The 24,276-nt window shown below is 40.1% G+C and overlaps 2 protein-coding genes and 1 pseudogene across 3 annotated transcripts; 1 reads left to right on the forward strand and 2 right to left on the reverse strand.

Moving 5' to 3' along the window:
* Positions 1–222: 222 nt before the first annotated feature.
* On the reverse strand, positions 223–7,223 carry adap2 (ArfGAP with dual PH domains 2). 2 transcript variants are annotated; one of them, XM_067616132.1, is made up of 11 exons: positions 6,807–7,223; positions 5,453–5,577; positions 5,219–5,310; positions 4,835–4,923; positions 4,433–4,545; positions 3,872–4,021; positions 3,687–3,770; positions 3,468–3,530; positions 3,035–3,112; positions 2,713–2,941; positions 223–1,433 (listed from the first exon to the last, which is right to left on the reverse strand). In XM_067616132.1, exons 1-11 carry the CDS (start codon positions 6,892–6,894, stop codon positions 1,405–1,407), a joined length of 1,140 nt encoding a protein of 379 aa, XP_067472233.1. In that variant the 5' UTR covers positions 6,895–7,223; the 3' UTR covers positions 223–1,404. The 2 variants fall into 2 exon arrangements, with proteins under 2 accessions (XP_067472233.1, XP_067472234.1); XM_067616133.1 differs by lacking the exon at positions 3,035–3,112.
* atad5a (ATPase family AAA domain containing 5a) lies at positions 6,923–18,703 on the reverse strand. The gene is made up of 22 exons (XM_067616121.1): positions 18,310–18,703; positions 17,495–17,558; positions 15,575–17,388; positions 15,357–15,435; positions 15,090–15,248; positions 14,447–14,591; positions 14,090–14,350; positions 13,803–13,951; positions 13,416–13,566; positions 12,891–13,211; positions 12,185–12,281; positions 11,983–12,065; positions 11,740–11,876; positions 11,471–11,636; positions 11,190–11,357; positions 10,832–11,074; positions 10,652–10,716; positions 10,280–10,469; positions 9,926–10,086; positions 8,900–9,783; positions 8,560–8,718; positions 6,923–8,286 (listed from the first exon to the last, which is right to left on the reverse strand). Exons 2-22 carry the CDS (start codon positions 17,543–17,545, stop codon positions 8,208–8,210), a joined length of 5,562 nt encoding a protein of 1,853 aa, XP_067472222.1. The 5' UTR covers positions 17,546–17,558; positions 18,310–18,703; the 3' UTR covers positions 6,923–8,207.
* A 2,149-nt stretch (positions 18,704–20,852) lies between these two features.
* On the forward strand, positions 20,853–24,171 carry LOC137168650 (GTPase IMAP family member 8-like; annotated as a pseudogene).
* Positions 24,172–24,276: the final 105 nt, after the last annotated feature.

A 24,276-nucleotide genomic window follows, 5' to 3' on the forward strand; every position in this document is an offset into this window, starting at 1 on the left:
CCACCTACTGCATAAACAATCTCCATACGTACAGGACTTTGTAGTTCAAGCCTTTAGTTTATGTATATGGTGCAGTCACCTTTTCTTATTGTACAGGCTCATTTTTATTGTGTGTATTACTAATTCTTATTCTATTTTATTGTGTGTATTTATCATATTGAGCTACTGGATGCCTAAATTTCCTATCACTATTCCATTCTGTAAATAGATTTTGAAGTTTCAATTTAATTATTATTCTTACCTTACTTTTGTTCTGTTTTTATTTTTCTATGTTGCATTTGTGGGAACAAACACCAAGATACATTATTTGTATGTTTTCATACTAATAAACAGATTCTGATTCTGATATTGGATTGAGTTTTTTGTTTGATTTTCTCTTCTCACGTTTTTTATTTGTTTTGTGAATATTTGGTGTGATGTGTTTGTTGTTCATGACAGAATCAAATTAAATCAAGTATTTAACATATTTTGTGTTTCAGTGTAAAAGGAAATAAGTGAAATAAATACAGGGAGAAATAATTTATCTTGTCCTTCTCCTCTCTCAGCTAATCTACTTTTAAAAAAATACAATTTTAGATTAAAGAGAGAAAAGAAAATACTGTGAGGTATTGAGGAAGGCTGGCAACATGTACAGTATATAACACATCTCCATCATGGTTACGCTAATGTTAAAGGAAGTATTACAGTAAGATAATAATGATTTACCATCAAATTTTCATTTGCAATAAGATCAGAAATGTTGCCGAATGGTAAAACCAGATTTTTAAAAAATTAAAAAATATTTTATAAATGGGGGGAACAATATCTGGTATTAAATAATAAAGTCGATCAATGGGTGAAGTGTTATCCAGCATGCACTTAACATGCAATCTATGAGTAAAATCACACACATTATTTATTATTTTTTTTAATTATTTATTTTTCCTGAACATAGTGTCATGAAACATGTTCACTACCGATGCAAAACTATATATTTATTCATCATTGGAAAATATAAAATATAAAAAATCCAGAAACAGTATAATAACAGCATGATGATATGCAATGATTGTAACTGTAAATTGTATCTTTTATTACAATATAACAGTGGTGATCTTTTGTGCATTTTTGGTATTTAAGAGTGGTTTTACATAATGATACCATATGTTTTAAAGTCTGAGATTGAGCAACAGACCCACTGTCAGTTGAAATGAGAGGATTGAAGTCTTTAATCCACAGTGCGCAGTCAGTGCGACGGTTTCCTACAACACAGATGATGGGAGTCCATACTGGGAGCGACATGGTGACCAGTCGGTACTGAGAGCAGGTCACTGTTCATCTGTTCTGCTGTTGTACTTCAGTCAGTTGTGTTTTCAAACGTTGTTGTCGTCTCATCGCCATCCTGTTGTCATACGTCTCAGTAGTTCATCTTTTATACCTGATGTTTGCTTCAACTGGAAATAGAAACAGAAGTATAATGTAAAAGTTGAGCATAATAACAGCATCATGTTTGTATTTGGACAGTTACACATTTTTGGTTCTTCAATTTGAAATAAAGTAATGGATCCTACATTAAAGTGCAAAGTTTCAGCTTTAAGTTGAGTAGGTTTACTTACTGTCTGGACTGTATGTGAACACAAGTCTGTGTAGCCTGGACTAACTCTGTAAAACCTGGAAATTTTTCACCTGATAACTGAGTAATTAACCACACTAGTGACATGGCTCTATTGATTGTCAGTGTCAGTTAGCCCACCGCTTTCATCCAAACGAAATATCACGACATCTACAGGATGTCTGCACAAGATTTTGCACGGACACTCGTGGCCTCTAGACGATGTATCACAATAACTTTGATGATTCTTTGGCTTTTCCTTTTGTGCCACCGTGAAATTGACATTTGGGGGCTTTTTGTGAAATAAATCAATATCTCTAAATATTGGATGGGTAGCCATTAAATGTGGTTCAGACATTTGTGTTTACCACAGGATGAACTGTAATCACTTTGGTGATCCACTGATTTTTCATCAGGTCAAAATTCTAATTTGTCCACACCTTGGTTTATAACCAAATACCTGCACAATTAGTGACATTTCCATCAGCTTCAGCTTACTTTAGTGCTAAGTAGCCAGTATTAGCCAATAGTGATACCTGCTAAACATCAGCATGTTAGCATGCTAAAATTAACTCAAAGCATTGCTGTAACTACGAAGAACCTCACAGAGCTGCCTGCATGGTTGTAGACGTTGTAGTCAAAAATATAAAACTATTATCATATGAAAGACTGTGATCACACAGGATGCACTTATCTTTTTCTGCAGACATCATTAATAACAGGAAGAGCAAGAACTAAGATGTGATTTAGAGGAACAGAATGTTTGTTAAACTAACTGAAATCAATATACAGCTCTGCTTGGCTTGAAGAAAAATTGGATTTACTGATTAATTCTAATGATAAAGACTTAACGTCACTTTCCGGGAAAAGCTTTGTGTCCCTTGAAGTTGCTGTTTAATTCTGTCATATTGTGTGATGTGGCTACAGATGAGACGTGTTCAACTTGGAATACAATGTGGAAAATAAGGAGTTTGATGTGTTGACATTTCCATCACCCTTCAGATAATAAAATCTTTTCAAAATACACTAGACAGACCCAAAAATGCATCAAGTTAAAGCTTTCACATGACAGGAATGACTCATATGTGCTTGTGTGTGCACTATTTCCCAGCCTTGCTTACTGGTATAATCCTGCGGTGCCATGGGCCTGGACAGGACCTGTCTGAGGGCGTTAAGCCACTCTTTTTGCTCCCTCTCCTGTTCGCACATGAAGACAAACTGTCGCTCAGGCGTCTCAACGGAAACACCATAATTCCACTTGTTTCCCCGAGTATGCTTTGGGACACACTCCTTCACAGAGTAACCGCTGTTCTCCGTGCCGATGAAAATGACGCCCAACTCCTCCGCATCCTGCGTTCAAAGCAACAAACATAATTCAAAACCTCCGACATCACAGCAGCACACAACATAGAGGGTTAAAACGAGAAGAGGTTTTGTTCTCACCAGCTTGCCTTTGAAGTAGAACAACTTCCTATTTTGGGAGTCCAAAATAAACCATCTCTTTTTGAATGCCTCCTTTTGCTGTTAAAACATGTTCAATGTCAACACACACACACACACACACAAAAAAAAAAAGAGTTTCAACATTTTCCACCTCAGCTCCATTCTCTCATCCTCTTTTATCATACCAATCCATTCTTACAAAACTTTTCATGTCGAGGGTGTATGTGCGTATATAAGAGGAACAGAAACACACATACACTCATGCATACAACTCAGACAAAGTACTGTCAAAAACAACTCCAGTTGTGAAGACTGCGCCTTGACCGCCCAGCTAAATGTGAATGTGAAAATAAATTATAAATAAATGTACAAATAAATCTAAAGTAGTAATACGTATCTTTGAATATTATTAACTGTTTGTTCTTTAACTTACCAATGGCCCTGTCTTTTCCATGTATCCCTCTTTGAGGTAGTTTCTTGTTATCTTTGGTATCAGCTGACGAGGAGATGTAAAGTTACACGTTAGGCTTTAAAACATTAAAAACATCTAAACTGAGATTTTAAATAATCAGAGGTAACTGAAAGGTGACTGTGACCGAGACTTTTTTTTTTAATTAGATTTTGAGCTTTGTAACATTCATTAAATGCTTACTTCTTCATCGCTTCCAGTCGGGTACGCCGTCTTCAGGTACGCGTAGCGAGCGGCACGGATGGCGTTGTACCATGTGACTATTTCCTAGAGTAGAAGAAGAAACCTAAAGCTACTGTATGACTATATCAGTACAAGACCTGCCAGTTAACTGTTATTTATACTTGTTGATGGTCAACAAGTCCCACCTCAGGACTCTCGTGATAAACATAGAGGCTCCTGGTGTGATTGTCGTCTTGGTAGGTGAGCTGCAGCCCGTGAGGATGACCAATCTTCTCTGGCTGAAAGGTGGCATTCAGGTCCTTGATAGGGATTACAGCTTTAGGGCCTTTGGACTCCTAGATCGAAAATACACAGATGTGCACATCAGTGTCAGTAGAAAGGATGCAACAGCTGGATTTAACTGAAATGTTGCTGTTTGTTTTTCTGTTTTTGATTTATAGCTGTATTTTATGCTTTTAACAAGAAACATAGATCAAATCCAGTCAATAAAAATGCTTGTAAATCACACACATAAGGAATATTAATCTCAGCTCCACATCTTGAAGCATTAAGGAATTTAAATTGTTTCAAGATCATCATTATATTTAATTTATGTGCAAATAAATGTACACAAGATTCTAGTCTGATGGGGGAAACAGTTGTTCAAGTAGAACAAAAGGTTTATCAGCATGTATGTATATCTGCCGTATATTTATACATGTATCGTACAGCGTAGTTCAGCTGTATCAGAGCTGCAGGGAACTCACATTTTCCTTGTTGTAGTAGGTCAGAGTAAATTCTCTCTCTGACAGCACAAACTTCCTCTTTAAAAACTGCGTGTTCTCTTTCCCTTTCTTCCACAGCATCCCTTCAAAGAAACCTAGAACGAACAAATACAAGAAATCTACTAAGTCACAGATGCTTCGATTCACACAGGTCTTACACAAAATGAGTATGTTTAGGTCACATGGTCAAACATGTTACAAAAAGAAACATTCTTGTCAATTTTCACTTCCTGGCTCTTTTGTTGTGCAAAGGACAGGTTTTTCTTGCATAGTTCTGTAGGCGTATGAGGAACAACATTGTTTATATCAGTTTTACTCTAACAGACTGATAGATACTATGCTCTAGAGTAGACCTGTGTATAAACAAAACTGTGAAAATATCACCTGTGGTATAAGAGAGAGGTGGATACTTGGTTTCTCCTGTGAATTCCGTCCTTTCATATTTGGCCCGAATCCACTGCTCTCTCAAAACACTGAGGTTAAAAGGTAAATGTGAAATAATTTTAGACATGCAAAACACAGTTTTACAGCAATGAGTCAACATAGAGTCAACTTATATTTGCTTTACAAGAACGTAATTCATCAACCTTTGATCTAGCAGCAGAAATTCATCCATATTTCACTTCTACAGTCAATAGTTGCACTTCTCTTTACGTGGTACTGCTGTGTCAGCAGTATGTGATTGCTCATTAATATTGGCACACTAGACCAGATGTGGTCACAAAGTCAGTTTTCTTTAGGATATCAACACCTTGGAAAAATACTTACGCACAGTCATTTTGTTGGGGCCGGTAGTAATAAGCTGGAACAGCTTTCTCGTACAGAGCTCGGGCACTGGCGTTGCCATTGGATTTCATGAACTTTCCGGGTCCCACAAAGACACACATAAAGATTAGTCATGGACGCATCTGATTCGTCCTCTCACTGGAAGATTCTGACTGACTGAGCTAATATATTATCATAGCAATAACAGAGGTTGGGACATGACAAAGCAATCCATACCTCCACCAGCTCATCTTCCCAAAAGTCCAGTTTTATGGATTTGACCCGGTTGGACAGGCTGCGATGGACGCCAGAGCAGTTCAGACACACAAACAAGCCCAGCTTGTAGGACGCCCAGTCCGGATCTGCCGTGTGAAGATGAGGAGGGATTCAAACGCAAGACTTTGTACTGACATAAATGAGGAGGTGACAGTGTGAGCCAGACAGTGGTAGGAAGTAACTACTGTAAGAAGATTTACGCAAGTAGTTTTGATTTTTGCTTTGCCTCTATCCATTTTTTGCAACTTTATATACATTTTTTGATGTCAGATTAAGATTTCAACACCTTCCAAATCTTTTTGGCTTGGGGCCCCTTACAAAAAAAGTCTAGTTGGGGGCCCTTGTCACATTTCAGATGTTGATGAGTTGTTAGCAGTTCCACCACAGAGAGATTTCCCCTCCAAACTTAACTTAAACTGTTCAAAATCCAACCAGATAAAATCATCCAGTTAATTTTTTCTTTCTTACCTAATAAATCATCTTATCTCGTGATACTTTAAAGGGTGCCCACAGGACTAAACTCAATAACTGTAGGCCTATCTAAAGTAGTTCAAACTAGCTCCACATCCATTAGCCACAACAGTAAATGATGCTGATCAAGATAAATACTGATGCTCAACATCAGCATTAGTCTGATAATGTCATACACATGGATAACATATTGATTGTATTTTTTTCTCCATAACTGCACTTGATACGTGAAGTACTGGCTTGTAATACAATAGCTACTTTTACTTGTAATTGAATATTTTTACATGGTTGTGATGGTAATTTCACTTTAGTAAGACATCTGAGTTATTTTTTCCACCAATGGAGGCTAATTAGCTTCAGATTTAAGAAAAAAAGTAACTGATAATAACAAAAACTTAAGCAGTAAGAAGAAGGTAAATCTTTAGGGTGTTGGCACTGACACCCCAGTAATCAGATAACCTTCTGGTAATGTTCTTTAAAGGTTCTCTGAAGGTTATAATTTCCCCAACCTTTTCTTTAAAGGTTATTTTAAAAAGAAACTTTACAGAGCATTTAGGGAACGTTCCCTGTGGGTTATTCTGGAGAGTTAAGACAACTTTCCAATATAACCCTCCGGTGATATTCGCTGTAGCGTCCGGCAAACGCTCCTCTACCCTTCAGGCAACGTTCACGGAACGTTTCCCGAATTGAAAATTGTTTGCTGAGACATTTGATGAAGCAGACTTTCTGATAAAATATTAAACAATGCATGTTTAAAATAAAAAATAACAGCCACGCATGTAGTTTTAGCACATGAACTTGAAGGATCAGCAGTGCATTGTTTGGCGCGGCACATTGTTCTTACCAGGCACACCGCAGTCAGCGCACACACTGTTGTCCGGCAGTTTCAGTAGTTCCAGTAAGATCTTTTTGTTTCGCTCACTGTTTGCCATTTCGGTACAAAGGCTCTCTTTTCGCTCGCTGATAAATCCCACTGTTAAAACTCAGCATGGTGATCACATAGTGTCACACGTGGAGCAACGCAACTGACAAAATGTCCATTTGAAAACTGGAACTTGACTCGGCGGGTAACTCAGGGATGTCACAACAGCATAAACTCCCTCCTCTCAATCCAGTCCTGCTGCACTGTCGCAAACAGGTTGTCCTTTTGTCAGCGGCGGTTGTCTCTTTTAACAATATAGCTCCACGCAGACTGCGCTTCTTCCAATTATAAATGCTGATGAAGCATTCACGGAGGCAAAAGGCAAATTCACCCGAAACCGGTTTACCCGCTGTGCAGGTGTAGAAGCGTTTTGAGCGCTAAGCAAACCATCACTTCATGTCCTGCCTTCCCCCACGATATCAATCACACTGTAGTTACGACAGCATAGACTATTTTACTGTAGAATAAAACATATAACTGCTGAGAACAATTTGTTTTTAGTTGTGATAAACCTTTATTTGGTCACAACAAATCCCCATTGTGAATGTGTACATATTTAAGGTTGAAAAACAACAGAAACATTAAAATCACTGCCATGAATGTGAAGGTGACTTTTAGGGCTGAAAAATACAGCAGAACTTTGTCAAAAGCTGCCTGCATTTTATGAAAATGAACGAGATCCTGAATGCATCAACAGTACTTTGTGTGGAGAATGACAATTTACACACAGCCTTTACAAATTCTATTTTACATGTCAAACTCTTACAAATCATTAGTGACACTCGGTATTCAAAAGCAATTTCTACTTGATAAAAACACTTTGCAAAATGCAAAGCAAATCGATAAATGAGGCTACAAAGTATAAAACACTACTGTACAAAAAACACACACTCCAGCACAGCTTAATATTACAAAAAAAAAAATCAGATAAGTATTAATATTTAGTGCATTCTTTGCAAGCACCAAAAGATGTGCTGATTAGACAAAAGGCCCATGTGGGATGTGAGGTTATTTAGTTGTGTGCCCTTCAGGTCAGAAGTCATTTCCATCTTGTATACATGGAAACTTCACACACACACACACACACATCTGACCATCTACTGACCAGCTAACCACCTCATCTCATGCCGAGGTCAGAGTCACAAACAGACAACAGGCAACACTGATTTATATCGTTGCCAGACTGTCTGTCCTGATGCCGCAACACATACTGTAAACGTGACTGCCTAAACTCAAGGGCCTTAAAAGTATGACCACTCAAAAGGCAATATTTGTTTAAAGCCTCTTTATGATCATGATAACACGTCTTGTCTTCTCTGCGATTTAGGGGAAGTCTTCAGCGAGGTGTTGTAGAGTGCTCTTTTCAAGACCCAGATGGTTCGCATCTAGGTAGTGCAGGAACCTGGAGGAAGAAAAAAATAACAGCTCAGAGACTTGGCAGCAATTTTTTGCATGCATGCATTTTGTTTTGCATATGTTTACAATTCAGTTTACACTTTTACACATTTACTTGCAGCCTGTCAATAGGCACAATCAAACCAATATATATCATGTCTGTTAAAGCAGGCGTTCAACCACATCCTGCCCACAATGAAAACCAAGACCTGCTGCCGCTGGCCAAATGAAAAACAATATATATACAGTATATATATATATATATAGTTTCCATGCTCACCTTCGTTTGAGCTTGCCCTGCTCCTTGAGCTGCTCTGACCTGCAGATAGTTCGCAGGGCTGGCAAGTAGTCCAGAGCAGCTGCTGATCTGTTGCCCAGAGTACCAAACACTCCTCTGAACATCAGACTCTCCATAACTTCTCTCCTCCGCTGCACCAGCCTGGAACATATCAGTAAACATTACATTTCTATGAACTGATTTAACTGGTGAAACTGGTCAGAGTTAAAAGTTCATTCTGTAACCAACAACATGCTTCCAAACTAGGTCACAGTAAAGCAAATTTATATTGTACAAAAGTTGAAAATGATGCATAATGTGAAGAAATACTAGCAGGACTCACTGTGGTTGACAGGGGCTGTCCTGAGTGAAGCTGTAACCTTCTTTATGATGCACCACAGGGAGGCTGAGTTCAGCTGCTGCCTCCTTTCCCAGCTCTCTTTCTAGTTGTTGAGCTTTGTCCCAGGCCTCCGCCACTGAAACCCGACACTTGTGGAAGCTCAGAGCCTCCACAGCAGCCTGGATGTCCAAGTTGCGCTCTCCCCTCACCCAGCTCCCTCTGTCAATATCAAACCTTGCCTCATCTGTCATCCCGTCTTTCACCACTGCAGAGACTGGTAACATTCTTCTGTGAATGTCCCCCCCTTCTGGGTGAAGCAAGGAGGCATCCATAAAGGATATGTTGTCTAAAAAGTCAGCTATTGATTCTAGACCCTGAGAAACTGGGAGACTTTTTACCCGCTCCTCAGGAGTCAGTGGCTTCCTTTTCACCTTCTCTGAAACTAAACTCTCTTTGATTTCCTCCTTTGCTTCAGGGGCACCCTGCGGCTTGTAGAGTGATTGAAAACTCTCCTCTGAGTCTGAGTCAGACTGCAGTCCATCCTGGTCAGGTAGGCGGTGCCTCTTCTTGTTCTTCCTCATTCCGTGGGACACTTTGACTGGACTGCCATCATCTGAGCATTCAGCTGACTCTGCTGTGTGCAATAACCTGGCGTGGGATGGCAGCGTGTCAGACTGCAGACTGGTGGACGGCACCTCTTTTGCATCGACAGAAGAATGGTCTTGTGATACAGAAACACATTGCTCAGGTCTGTGGGTGGAAGTAGTCATCTGTGTGAGGGGTAAAGGTAAGAGGGCTTCCATGTTTGAATAGAGCAGGTTCACTTCTCGTCGACTGCTCTCCTTCAGCATTTCCCAGCATGCTGCCTCCTCCACCAGACTCTGGCTCTGTTGATGCAACACATAACAGGTCGTTATCTTAAAGCAGGTACTCTGAATCACCAACAACTGTATGGTGACATCAATTGAGACCTCACATATGTGCTCTGACTTTTACCAGTGCATTTGGTAAATGAACAGTTTACGTTACCCTGAGCAGCTCCCAGATGTCTCTCTCAGGTTCAGTATTCAGCAGGCCCAGCATGCTCTCAGTGCAGCCAGTGTCACAGGGAGGTAGAGTGGACGGGTCAGTCACTGCACACACAGACGTGTTGCCTGCTGCCTCTCCATGAGTCTCTGGTTTTAGTTCATCTTTTAATGCAAATGAGGGGAAAATACTTATTTGTAACTGACATCTACAAAAAATGTTAAATACTGGCATCAATACATAAAATAGCAGGTAATTGTAAGGTAGTATAGTATAGTATAGTAGCAGTAGTATAAAGATTATGGATGCAATTATTAATCAACCTTTTCCATACATTTCTACAACTCATCTTCTTACCATTTTTGCCAGTGTGTGCCAATGGCCTGGTTATGTGGCGCCCCCCTGCACTGCGAGTCCAGTACTGCAGCTGCAGTAAGCTTTGCCTGATGTCACAGCCATTGAGTCTGAGCAGAGAGTTGACATCTGATACATCTGTCCTCATGTCCTCAGCCAGACACAACAGGCGCAGGTAGCTGCTCGCATTCGACTGTAGCAGGGAGAGATGGACAACTGAAACCTCTACTGAAGTCATAATGCGCATATTTCACTTTTGATAACTGATCTCTCACTTGAGTAGCATCACAAGATTAAGCCACATTAAACAAGGCATTCAGTCAGTAAATACTATCAGTGAAACTAAGGTCCAATGTTTTTAAATCCTTCACTCACCACTGAGGGCGTTTTGAAATGGATCTCTTCAAAGTTGCCATCAAACATGGTGCTGAAAGTAGGATCTGCAAAACATGCAAGATGTGATTTAAACTCAGAGACCAGACACACTGCATAAATGAATACGGTCAAAAAACGGCTAGACTGTAAGGCAGTGCATTTGACTTTTCTCCTACTGACCGCTGGTAGTGAGGATGACTGGCCTCTTGGTAGTGGTCATGAATGTCTTTATGGCAGCTAGAAACCCTGAGTCATCGTCAAAAATAACATCCACTTCTTCAAACAGGATGAGCGAGGTAGCTGTCTTCTTGCTCTGTTCTTCATTATTCTTCTCCTTAGGTGTGGCACATGCTGGTGATTTTACAGTGGCATCTTTATGCTTATTGTTACCTTCATTTGCTTTCATGACTTTGTTGGAAGCAGCTATATGAAGAGATGAGGAAAAGTGAAAATCCATTAGTTGCTGTTAAGGTCCTAATAAAAACTGCAAGGTTACATCATAATATAAATAAAACTGACAAAGTGGAAATGTATTTACCCTTTTGTTCATTCTTCTTAGTGTTTGGTGGCTCCTTGTTGGCGGGTCGGCCCATTTTGAAGAAGTTAGCTAAAGAGGTGGGAGCCAGGCCGCTTCTTTTGGCACCTCTTGGCGACTGGGGATTTTTCCTGGGAGAGGAAACCACCCTGCGAGGAGAGTTAACCTTCCCTGCAAGATATTGAGAAGAATCAGTTTCCAACATCTCAAAATCTGCATCATCAGAAAAAATTATAGCACTCATCAGAAGCAGTGCTATCAGTTTCAGACTGCTCTGTACATACTGGGAGAGGATCCGTGCCTGGCGGTGCCAGCGCTGTAGCTGTTGAAGTAGGTGGGTTTGTGGGCGTTGACCCCCTGACTGTCCACCTGGTGTGACTGAGTGGCTTCCTTCAGCTGGGACAGAATTAGACGGCCACTCCGCTGAGATGAAGCATTCACCTCAAATACCTTGGGAGACCAAAGGGAAGTTAGGAAATCCAAATTGTACACAAGTGTCACAGTAATGCAGCTCTCCATTTGACAAATGAATTGCTTTGAAAGGCTGTTGTACCTTGAAGCCAAGCTCCTGGGCACAAGCATAGACTGCAGCAGTCTTTCCTACTCCAGTGGGTCCTGTGATAAGCACTGTATTACACAACATGTCCTCTCCATCCTGAGAATCCCCTTCTTCACAGTCCCAGTCAGAGTCTGAACAAAAAGAGCCACAGTCAGAACAAATGTGCATCAACCCAACAGAAGTAGATACAATCTCGTCAAATGAAAAGAAAAGAAGACGCATTTTTTAATATCTCACCATTGCTGCCTTCCTCTTGTTTCTTATCTTTCTGCTTATTTCTCTCTTCTCGGTCTGCACGGAGTTTCCACTCCCTCAGCCAACTATACAAAAAAAGGAATACTTGAAACACTCATACGGTATATGAAATACAGTATAAACAAATACAGTGGCTACTGTTTTTAAACAGATGCAGTGAAATTAAACAGTTTTGTCTCCTCACCTGTGCAGCCTCCTTACTGAGGCGGTGTTGCCTATGATGTCACTGGGGTGCTGGGGCTGATATTTGTCCGTCCACAACAACTCCTCCTTCACTACATCTGTGGAATAAACTGCAGACTGAGTTTCAGGGGATAAAGTGATGCTTTAAATATCTAATATGTGATAAAACTCATAACAGTCGATGACATTTACAGACAGCAACTGGATGGGTATTCAGCAAACATGTAAAAAATGAGAGCACCTTGGTCTGTTTTCCTCTGATAGGTGGCTTTTGAGGTAATCATACGTTGTTGTGGCGAAGTCAACAACAGCAGCTCTATTTTTAGTACTTAACACTGAGCTCTTACCACACTGTAATAGCAGAGCCAATGCACAGTTTTTTGATAAAGACATGTTGGCGACAAAGGCAAATATTGAACGATTGGTATAAAAACATGAGTAAAAACAGTCACTGCAATCATCAGCGAGTGTAATATAAGTTGGTCCAGTAGTGTGTCTGTCTTTTCTAAGAAATTTAAATGTATTCACTAACTTAGATAATAATATATATATATATATATATATATATATATATATATATATATATATATATATATATATATATATATATATATATTGATGAGTTATGATTTGTTGAACATAGCTCAGAGTTTCCTGTTGACTTGTTATGACATTTAAGTACCTGGTCACACAATTTTTAACCTCACCTTTTATCATAGTGTCCTCTTCCAAAAGCAAGTCATCCAGCACAACTACAGAGTCGTCTTCAGACGGGTTGGGAGCAGTTTTGAGTGAGAGCTTAGTCTTCTCTTTTTCTTCCTCCTCTAGCTTGGGTCTCCTGCCTCGTCTTGTACGGCCTCCCCTTTTCGTTGGCTCTACCTCAGACATGGAGATATTCTCTTCTGAACAGTCGGCCCGCTGCTTCTTAGCCACTTTTACTGTCATTACTCCGTCATCATCCATTCTCTTCCTTTTCCCTCCTACTGGTTCAGCTGACAATGAGGTGCTTGTGACTCTGGTTGTAGCCTCTGGTTCAAGTCAGAAACATGGTGGTTGTAATTTTATGCAAAAACGTGATCTTTACTTTGGCTGCGTTCATTTAAAATAAATAAAATATGGATGTTAAATATTGTATACAATCAAAATGAAGGAAATAAGAAAGAAATTAAAGCTTTGCAATACATTTACTTTAGTTTCAGTGTATGAGTGCAATAACTGCTTGTCAGACTAACCCGAGGCTGTGCAGTGCTGCTGGTGATCAGTGCGTCTCTTCAAGAAGCGAGTCATAAACATCTGAAGAGGGAAGGGAGAGTTGGAGGTGCTGATGTCCTCCATTAAAAGCTGACGAACACTTTCAGAGATCTCAGGCCTCCAGCCAGAACCCTTCAAAAAGGAAAAATACTGTCATCAAACACTGTGTACAGTTAAACTCCACTGTAGCTCCTTAGTTAAGCAGAATTTGGATAAATATAAATAAGAACATAAGACAGGCAGCAGCTATCAACTGGACAATGCCTTCTGAAAAGTCGACCACGTCAATCAGTATTGGTCTGGGGTTGACCATGAACATTTTGGTTACAAGTGCAAAGACAATCAGATCATTAGTCATTTCAACATACCCTTTCACAAAAGGCTCTTGGGGATGGTTCCGTCTTCAAACAGAAGGAGCCACTAACAGATAGAGGTAGGTTGGACGCTTGGCTCCAAAGCTCTTTCAAATGACACAGTAATGAAGACTCAGGCCATGGTAGACTCCATAGAGGGCAATCTGTCAATGCACAACAAACACAATTTTTACTGGGCCCTTAACCCTCTAGATTAATCTGTATAATTTAAAAAAAACTATTATTTTAACCTTATCAAATGATAATGACACCAAGTCTATTTCTATGAAGGAACAGCATACCATTTGGTGATTGCCTCATGTGTATAACTGGTTGGAAGGAGGAGCAGGAGAGGGTGTATGCCTCCTTAGTGGCAGCGGTCTTGGCTATCTGCTTCCTGAAGGACTCCGGCAGGCCGCTCTTCAAGAACTCTCTGCGTGCCCTGAACTGCTCATCATCCTGGGAGTTTTCAGAGCCCTCACGGCTGCTCTCATCAAAGATAGACACCACCACTGACACCCTCCGAGCAGTCTTCTCTTGGCCAAGCGATGCCACTTTGGAGCCTGTCAGATGGAAAATATAGCAACATTGGATGAGCTTTCTAGAGATTACAACAAAATTCTGAACAGTAAATGGTGATTTAGAGTGGGAAAGACTACCTGGGGGCGCCTTGGTCTCTTTGCCAACAGGTGCAGCTTTGCCTAGCACATCATTTAGACTGCGTAAATGCTTCTGGGTTTTACCCTTTTCTGGTACCGTCTGAGGAGTTGCGGTCTGGTCCTCCTCCAGGCAGATGACAGAATCCTGACAAAACAAATCATATAATGAACTTCTTAGTTAAACTCACAAACAATAAAAAGAAAAAAATGTGTACAAAAATTAGGGTTTTGTCTTAATTTTTGTGTATGAACACTTTATTAAGCCAAGTCCAGATCCCCAATATTTATGTCCAAATTTGAGCAAATTCCCAAACAATCTCTGAACTGGTTCATTTTGTGAACATATTACTTCTGTAGGCTTTTAAAGGATGTCATAAATTTTGATCTGCACTTATTTTGTCAATTTTTTTTACTACCAATTCCAAGTGGTAACAAGTGAGTGAACATGTGTCAGGCACTCAAGGATGGACTGAGTACACTTGCTTCTCACTGGGTTTCACATCAGTTATTTTCACCAGTTAGACCAAACAATACGTAAAAAGTGTCAAACAATACATATTGCATGTTACAATATGTCCAAACCATCCCTTTGAAACTGCAAAAGAATTAGAGATTCATCTGTGTAGTTGGTTTGCAACTGTACCTCATCTTCACAGTAACTCTTCGTGATGGAAGCCTCAGTTCGTGACGAACGCCTTAAGGTGCTCTTCTGCTCAACAGCAGTTATCTTACTCTTCTGAATCGCAATGGCTTTCTCCACCAACTTCTTTGCCTGCTTCCTTTTTTTAGAGTCATTTGATGTCTGAAAAAGATTGAGTATTTCCTCATCCTCAGACCATAGTTATGAATATGTTTAATGATGATTTTTCTTTAGCAACTTGCACACTTTGTAAAAAAATCTTATACTTACTTTAGTAGCCAAAGGAGAGTTTATGCCACTTCCATTCTTGGACACTTTAACATTTTGGTGGACTCTAGTAAATTTAATCCTTATGAAAAGCAGAACATTTAATTAGAACATGAAAAAAAAACATGAAACATTAAAATGACCCTTAACACACACATACATATACATGCATTTTATAGAGTGCGTGAAAGAATTAAATCATAATTTAATGCATGTGTTACCTGATTGGACTTTCTTTTTTGTCAGGTGGGCACACCATCTCTGCTACAAAGACTCCATGTTTGGACTTGCATGTCTTTGGGGTGGACATCTTTACAGGGGTGTCCTGAGGTGAAGCAGCAGCATCCTTTAACTTGTCTTGTTTCTTGGTGTTCCTAATAGGAGTTGTTGGTGTGGCCTTAGGGGTTTGCCTGACAACAGCCTCTCTTCTAGACCTCCTCACAGCTGGGATGGAGGGAGTTGAGGTGATTGGAGGCTCCTCTCTTTTATCATCAACTTCAGAGTTGGTGGCCACCATTTCTTCTGCGGGAGGAGCAGCAGGTCCAACAGCAGGTGAGGTGGTGACTGCTTCCTTTTCTGCTTCACCCTTCTTTCCGCCTTTTCTTCCTGGTTTCTTTTTAGCTACCTTCTTTTCCTGAGGGGCAGCAGAGACTTGCTCAACAGGGGATGGAATTACAGTGTCCTCTTCGGCAACTTTTTCTGCAGCATCCACAGTCTTCTCTTCAGGTTGCCTCTGCTTAGCCTGACTCTTACCAGGCTTGGTTTTGGACCCATCCAGGCTGGGCTGTTTGAAGGCAGCCATGAACTGCTTCTTCTCTGCCTCACTGCACTTTGGTGTAGACTCACTCTCAAGCACAGCCAGCTCTAGATCTTCCTCTTGCAAAACCACATTGGATTTCCGTTTGACAGTCAAAGAGGTAGGTGGAAGTTGGTGTCCAGCCTCTGTGTGAGGGGGCGACGCTACATCTGCAGGGCTCATCGCTCCTCTTCTCCTGTTGAAGATAGAGGCTACCTTTCCCACAGGCTTGACTGCTTCCTGTTTGGGTGAGACTACATGCACTTCAGCCTGGATGGTGACGGTTCGGGGCGAGACCTGAAGAGGAGGCTCCCCAGAACCCACATTTTCTTCCGCTTTTGGGATGTCCAACTGCTCAGTGTCCATTTCCTCAGCCTCTGTTGTGATTTTACTTTCATCTCCTTTACCCTGTTCATCTTCTATGTCTTCTTGGCTCTGACTCCGCACAAACTCTTCAAAGGAGATAGTCACTGTGCTGTTGTTTAACTGAGACGCCTCATCCACATTAACCTCCATGCTAACATCACAGAAGGACTTTTCTGCCTCTTTCTCCTCTGGTTCTGAATACTTTGCCTCCTGTTGCTGACTCTTCCTAGTATTTCGTGCAGCAGTTTTGACCAATTTAGCTTTGTCATTTGAAGGTACAACTGGAGATAAGGCAATACTCTTCAGTTCTGGTTCATGTTTGCCATGGTTACCACATTTGGAACCATCATCATGATGTTCATCTTGTTCAACACAGACAGTCTTGGTTGCCTTCATCTCTGATGTTACAGCAGTGATAGAGGCCTCAGCACTAAGCTGGGCCAGCAGAGCTGCTGTATCGCTGCCAAGAATACCACAGCTGCTGGCTGGTTCTGCTGCACAGTCTCTGCTTTCATGTGATTCTTCTACAATCACACAGCTTGTCTCCTCAGCGAGGCTAAAGGTTTCAGCCTCAACAAGCTTCCTTGCAGCTTTGGTGACCTTTCTTCTCCTTTTCTGAGATGGCTGTTTCACTATGGCCTCTGGGCTGGTGTGTTTTTCTGCAGACTGGGACTTCTGACAGTTCTCTTTAGACTGTTCTGGTGAGCTGGTCTTTACTTTAGAAGACAGAGACTTTTGGCTAAAGTAGTCCCTGATGTTGTTGGAGCGAGGAGGAGAGAAAGGTTTCTCCACGGGCTTGGGCACCGGAGAGAAATAGTTTGTGATTGTCTTGACAACAGGACTGCCACCATCTTTGCGAGACTTCTTGCAAGGCTGTAAAGGGAGTGTCACAGTTAATCAAATATGAGAATGGCTAAGAATTAGAAATGTAACAGCTACTGAACACTATATATAACCCAAATCTGTGTCATTAAAATACCTGGGTGTCAAAGTCCTCAATGACAGATGCCATAGCCACAACACCAGCCATAATTTGAAGAGACCTAAAGTAAAAAAATAATAAAATAAAAAACATGGATATACACTTTGAGGTCTAAAAGAGCTGTAGGTCTCTGAAGAGAACAGCAGCTCAGGTGAAGTGTTAACTGGCTTTCCTAGTGTTTTAGTAATCTTGGTCACATGTCCTGTCAAACATGGAAATCCCTGGATCATCTCCAGTGAGGGAGCTTCATCATCTTTCTCTCTTCATCTTTCCCAGAATTATTCAGTAAAGGTGAAATTGCCATAAAAATAACATTTGGATGATGGAGAAACTAGCTGAATGACCAAGTGTTAGTTTGCAACCCAACAACCTGCAAATAATCACTTCGAGATGACTTATAGCTGATATGTAAACACATTTTGTTTTCCATAACACAGCAATATCTCTAAATGTTTATTGCACAATTCTCAAAACCCTTCAGTATTTTGCTGACACTGTTTACACTGTACACATTATACAGAGTACTGTAAAACAGCATTAATACTATGCTATACGGGAGGTTGTGTGTTCTGGTGAAGCAGAGTCAGTATTGGAAAACTGCTAATATAGAAGGCTGTATTCCATCTAGATAGTATACAGTAGAAGGCAGTATTTATAAATCATATAGAGGTAATTTTAAATTCCCATAGGGATAGCAAGTAACATGAACATTGTTATCATTCCCGACATGGCGCCCAGTAAGTTAGCACTACCAGTTTTTGTGCCAAATGACAGACAGGCAACCACAAAACAAAGGTCAGGAAAACACTCACCGATAATGCTGTAACTTCAGAGACTGTCTTCTTGGCGTTTCTTATTCACGCTCCCGTCTGTGTGAATGAACAACAGATGCAATGTTCATTGTGTGAGGAGGACAGCTGTTTGTTGCCAGCAGACATACAAAGTCCGCTGTAAAACAACAAGCTAGCAGACTTCGCTCGATGCTACTCTCAAAGTAACTCCGCTCCTCGCTGGTCCCAAAAGTGGTCGAAACATTTCCCACATGTCAGCCACGGATATATGAACGCAAAGTGAAAAACATTAAACTCGCATTTTCCGAATTGTTGCGAGTTTTAATCCAGGATACATTATTCTTGACGTGTGTTGCTCTTTCAAAAACGCGCCAGGCTGGTCGTGAATGAAGAGCGCCAAATATACGTGACCTTTTGCGTTGCAAAATTCCACCAATCACATGAAAGGATGCCATTTCGTCATCGCTTGACGTTTTCCGCCCATAACAAAGATGGCTTGTAGGGGTTCACTTATTTAACAGAGAGGAAAAAGTGACAGCTACCTCTGCTGGCTGCGCTGATTAAACATTTTTTACCCAAGTTTATTTATATTTTAAACATATAAAAACGTAAATAAATACACAGTTCTTGAAATAATTCTTAACACAACGCAGTTTTTTTTTTTTTTAAAAAGAGAAAGAAAAAATTTCATCTCTTTTTGTGTCATATGTCTAATCTTCTGGATAACATCATAGAACACTGATTTAGTTAACAAATTAATCCATTCAATGAAAGTGGGACCTTTAGGGCTTTTCCAGTGACTCAGGATAAGTCTCACTGTTGTAATTATACCCAGACTTAACACTTGAAACAGCCTTTTATTAATGCCTTTAAATTCTGTTTTATGGTTTGGGAGACATAGTTTGGGTGTCCTAGGAATAGGAAAGCCCAGTCCCTCCTCCATAGTCTTTAAGATTTCTTCCCACAGTGGATAGAAAACACTACGGTTCCATAGAGTATGTATTAGAGTCCCTTTCTTTTCATTACATTTCTAACATAAATTGTTTTCTGAAAGACCCATCCTTTTTAATGTACTATGGGTGAAATAGAATCTATGTACAAGTTTATACAATATCCTTGCACCAATTCAACATGAAATTATCACAGATTTTACCAGTGATCACAAACATCAAATACTTTGTCATTATATATTTAACTTGTGAGTTTTACAACAGAGGTATTATTTGAAGATAAATGTAAATAAATTGCAAAGAAAGCAATACATATATATTGAACTGTCCTAAGTAATATTGTTTCACATAGAATTGGCACCAATCTACACTTTCATATTAAATTCAATGAAGAGCATTTCATTGAACTGCCAGATTATTTATGATGATTCCTCCACATGCTCACCACCAATAGTAGTCAGTATCAGCAGCCACAATAATAAGCATCAAATAACCATCTCTGATGTTTACTGATGTGTGGAAATATGAAGCAACAGTTTAACCAAACCATGCACCACCAAAGCAACACATTAACCTGGCAGTGAAAGAGTCTAATAGGCCTAACTTTTTGTACTATCCAAAAGATGTCTCCATTTTTCAATGTGTGTACATCAGGAAGACCTGCAAAATTCTCAAGGACCCCACAGAACTTAGATGTCCTGTGGAGTTTGTGTTTTTTTTTTAAAATTCCTGTCAAATAAGAGATTGCAATGATTTTATAGTGCTGTATGTGTAATTCATCTTATGCATATTCATTTATTATCTCCAAGCATCACTTTAAAAACTCCAGAGTAACAAGTATGATCTCAGAGACACACACACACACCATGACTAAAGGCTGTGTTTTTTTGATTAAATTTCCCTTCAGCAATAGATATGTGGAAGTACAGTAAAAGTTGCCCTTTCTGTTCTTCAATCTAGCTCTCATTTCAGACCGAGTTCTCAAAGTACAGACTGTTCCCTTGTGTTGCTACAGATTGTTGTTGATTTGGACTGTTACGTCAGTTTCTTTCTTTTTATCAATATAGTTACCCAATGGAAACAGAAAAGTCAACAGCGTCATTGAAAACTATGCCTAATGTATGTGCTGTTTCCTGCTCTGGTAAGTGTTCTCCTTCTCCTCCGTAATACTCTACTGTATATCTATCTAAAGCTAATTGGCAGCCCACATCCCTGGTTAGGCTTTTAAATCATGCAAACAACTAAACAAATGTATGTTCACTATTTCCTTTCATCTGATCTGATTTCAAATTTACAGGATAAAATCCTCCAACAGCTGGTTTCACTGATCTTTTTCTCTCTGGTTTAACCACGTTCATATGTTGCTGTAAGTCTCAGGAGAAGATTAAGATTTGGGAGGCTTCAAATTGGCATTTAAGAGTTAATCACAGCAGCATTTGCTAACAATAGATGTCCTTCTTTGTATTATTGGATATGAAGTTGTATTGACATTATTGTTTTTATGAATATATTTGTAATTGATATGGATGATGTTGTGTGCCTATACAGGCACATGTGATTAAATTACTGGTCTATTCTTCTCATGATGATATGCAGACCAGTCAATCAGTTGATTTTATAGGAAAGACACCTTACTCATTTTATATAATGCACTACGTCTCTCTTACAGGGAAAAGTCACAACTGTCCAGAGCTGAGGATTGTGTTGATAGGTGGAAGAGAATTAGGCAAAGCCAGTGATAAGAGTGTGATTGGCAACATCATACTGGGTAAAAGAGTTTTTGAGACCAACAGAAGAACTGCTGAGAGTGTTGTGAGGCAGCAGGAGGTACATGGCAGACATGTCACTGTGGTTGATACTCCAGGCTGGTGGTGGCGCTATCCACTACAAAATACCCCAGAGCTGGATGAGAAAGAAATCGAGAACAGTGTCCATCTGTGCCCCCCAGGGCCTCATACTTTACTTCTAGTCATTCCTGTTGGTTTAGTATTTCCTTGGATCTTCAAATCATCACTAGAAGAGCACCTGCAACTTTTCCACAAAGGGGTGTTAAATCACACAAAGGGGTGTTAAATGCTGTTTAGTGTAGATGCTCCATGTACTGATAAAGGTTTAGAAGATGAAATCAGTATGTGGCCAGCACTTCAATGGATTCTTGAACAGTGTGGAAACCGAACACATGTTCTCGATATCAGTAACAGATGGAATAGTCCTCAAGTCATAGTGCTTTTCAATAAAATAGAGGCAATGGTTGCAGAAAACAGTGGTAATCGCTATTCTGTTGATAGTGCTGTTGTAGTGCACACAATTGTTCTGTTCACTAGAGGTGACTGGCTGGGAGTGAAGACTGTGGAAGAGCGTATAGAGAGTGAGGAAGGTCTGCAGTGGCTAGTGGAGAAGTGTGGGAACAGGTATTACGTCTTTGACAACATGAACCACAGTGATGAGAAGCAGGTGACTGAGCTCCTGGAGAAGATTGAAGAGATGTGGTCAGGAAACAAAGATCCTCATTATGAAGTCGGCCTGGGCCCTGCAGAACAGATGGTGGCAAGGAAAGAGGCTGGACACAAGATGGCTGAAATTATTAGGCAGACGACTCAAAGACAATCAAGAGTACTAAGAGAGTTGTTTAGAGGTAATCAAGAAATTACCATGTATAATTCCTTCAGTTATTATTATTGTTTCATGATCAAAACATGTCTCCTAAAACATTGGTTTAGTAAGAAATCTTGTATTTTTTTCCAGGAGAGATGCAGTCACTCACTGATATGAAGGTTGTATTTGTTGGCAAGAAAGAGTCAGGGAAGAGTATGGCAGGAAACAGAATCCTTTTTGAAGAGCTGTTTGACACTGCTTGGATGAAGAAGGTAACCCAATATATGGCCTAAACTGAAACAGAAAGCTGAAAATAATATGGGAACAGGGTTTCTGGGAACAAGCTTTGATTTGTTAAGTCTGCTATGATTATAAGCATGAACATAGATATAATTTTTGTTTTGCTTTGTTACCTCTGTGTAGGAATTCCAAGATCAGAGATGAAGCGCAATGTCTACAAAGCACCAACAGCGAAATCGGTGGAGTAGATATCACAGTCGTTGAGGCACCAGGCTGGTTTACCAACACGATGACACCTGACTGGCTCAGAGGTGAAGTTCTATGCAGTATCTCCATGTGTGCTCCGGGCCCTCATACATTTCTCTCGGTTATTCCCCTTACCAAGGCATTTACAGAGAAAGACCAGAAAGCAGTAGTAGATCTTTTGACGCCATTCGGTGAGAGAGTCTGGAGACACTGTATGGTGCTGTTCACTTGGGGAGACTGGCTCACAGACAGATCCATTGAGGAGCACATTGCCAGAGAAGGCAAGGCCCTCCAGTGGCTTGTGGAAAAGTGTCAGAACAGATACCATGTTCTCAACTGCAATCGTTTTGGAGATGGTTTTTTGGTCATAAAGCTGTTCCAGAAAATTATTGACATGGTAACACGAAACAAGGGCCACTACTTTACCACTGAAGACAAGTTGGGAAACAACGGATACCAGTGCTATCAAGGCAAGCAAGACAAGCTATGCTGACAGAAGAGGAGTGGAACAGGAGGGAGCAGGAGCTGATAGACCATATGCTGAAAGCTGTAGCACAAGATCCCGAGGAACCAATGCCACCACCTGTGAGGATGACGGCTAGCATTGATGAAGCTTTCATTCCAACCAGTGAGTTTGATATTATATATTATTATACTCAGATATATGCATTGCTATTATGAATTACACCATTCAACTTTTCTCTTTTTCTCAGTGAGCGGAGGTGCTCCCTCAGAGGTTGGAAGCACATTTTGGAGTCAAAAAGCACGTGCTAGGGTGTCTGAATGGCAGACTGTTAGAGTTGGGAGCTCTGAAGTTACCTTGGGGGTTGGCAGCATGAGTGCCTCAGTCAGTTATGTGGAGAGGTTGGATGTGAGCCCTCTGCCAGATGACAGTCATCAACCAATGACACAGTTCTCAGAAAAAGACAAAATCATGTTAGACATCGTTCACCATCCTAGGGTCTCCACAGACATTGTGGGAACCCAACGCAGACACTCTTGTTAAGCACAACAAATGTAGCACCAAAACAAAAAGAAACATAGTGGAACGAAAACTGACTGGTGACAGTGATGGAAATGAAACACTTGCAAAAATGCCAACAGGAAAAAGCCACTGGACTGGACTGGATGGCTCCATATCTACTGGGAGTAGTTTTTGATGGCAGATAGTTTTCTGGTGTTTTAGCAAGCATAAATATTGTTTATGGTTTCTTCTACTGTCATTATAAACTGTTATAATCTGTACATTAATAATTGACATGTTAAGGAAGAAAACAACTGAGCAGTGGTAATGACTTACATAAACACAGAGATCAACGAAGCAAACAAATGTTCAAGTTTACACTTTACAGGCTTGAAAAGCGTACTGAATACTGAAAAGGTAGTGATCATAGTCTTACAATAATGTTAACCTAACAATCATAACTGTATAGAACACATTTTAGTCATATAAAGGATATGGAAAATAATTATGGAAATGCCAACATGATTAGTTCCAGTAATGTTGTATGAGTATCACAAATTGAAATGCAGTATTGACTAATGCAATGACTAATAATAACATAACATGTTCTCTTAACTGAATACTTCATAAATATCAAGAGACTGTATTTACACTGTCTGGGGTAGTCTGTTATTTCACCAGTGATGGAGTTGTGCAGAGAGGATCTCTCATAAATATATTGGTGAGGCTCACTTATTATTAAACACGCCTCCTAGTGTCAAACTCTGCACATATTTCATTCTGCACAGTGAAGCTCAAACATTCAACTGTAAGAACAGGAAGAAAACATATTTTTGAGTGGAGGGGGACTTAAATTAATTTTCCCTATTAAAGTTAAAAATACATTGTCTGGTGTGATAAATTCAAACAGCAATAATCAAAGCAAATACTATTTGAATGTATCATGTTTCGCCAGTGGCAAGTGTTTTTGTTATTATTTCAAGGAGCTAAACT

The sequence above is a fragment of the Thunnus thynnus genome, chromosome 17, assembly GCF_963924715.1.
Source record: "Thunnus thynnus chromosome 17, fThuThy2.1, whole genome shotgun sequence".
Taxonomy (NCBI): Eukaryota; Metazoa; Chordata; class Actinopteri; order Scombriformes; family Scombridae; genus Thunnus; species Thunnus thynnus.

Coding starts and splice junctions, on each gene's coding strand:
- adap2 (XM_067616132.1), bottom strand. CDS start 6,894: ATGGCAAACAGTGAGCGAAACAAAAAGATCTTACTGGAACTACTGAAA. Junction 5,311..5,452: donor GGGAAGATGAGCTGGTGGAG/GTATGGATTGCT, acceptor GGACCCGGAAAG/TTCATGAAATCCAATGGCAA. Junction 2,942..3,034: donor TCTACTTCAAAGGCAAGCTG/GTGAGAACAAAA, acceptor CTTTGAACGCAG/GATGCGGAGGAGTTGGGCGT.
- atad5a (XM_067616121.1), bottom strand. CDS start 17,545: ATGGCTGGTGTTGTGGCTATGGCATCTGTCATTGAGGACTTTGACACC. Junction 12,282..12,890: donor AGAGGACACTATGATAAAAG/GTGAGGTTAAAA, acceptor TTTATTCCACAG/ATGTAGTGAAGGAGGAGTTG. Junction 8,287..8,559: donor CAGGGCAAGCTCAAACGAAG/GTGAGCATGGAA, acceptor TTCTTCCTCCAG/GTTCCTGCACTACCTAGATG.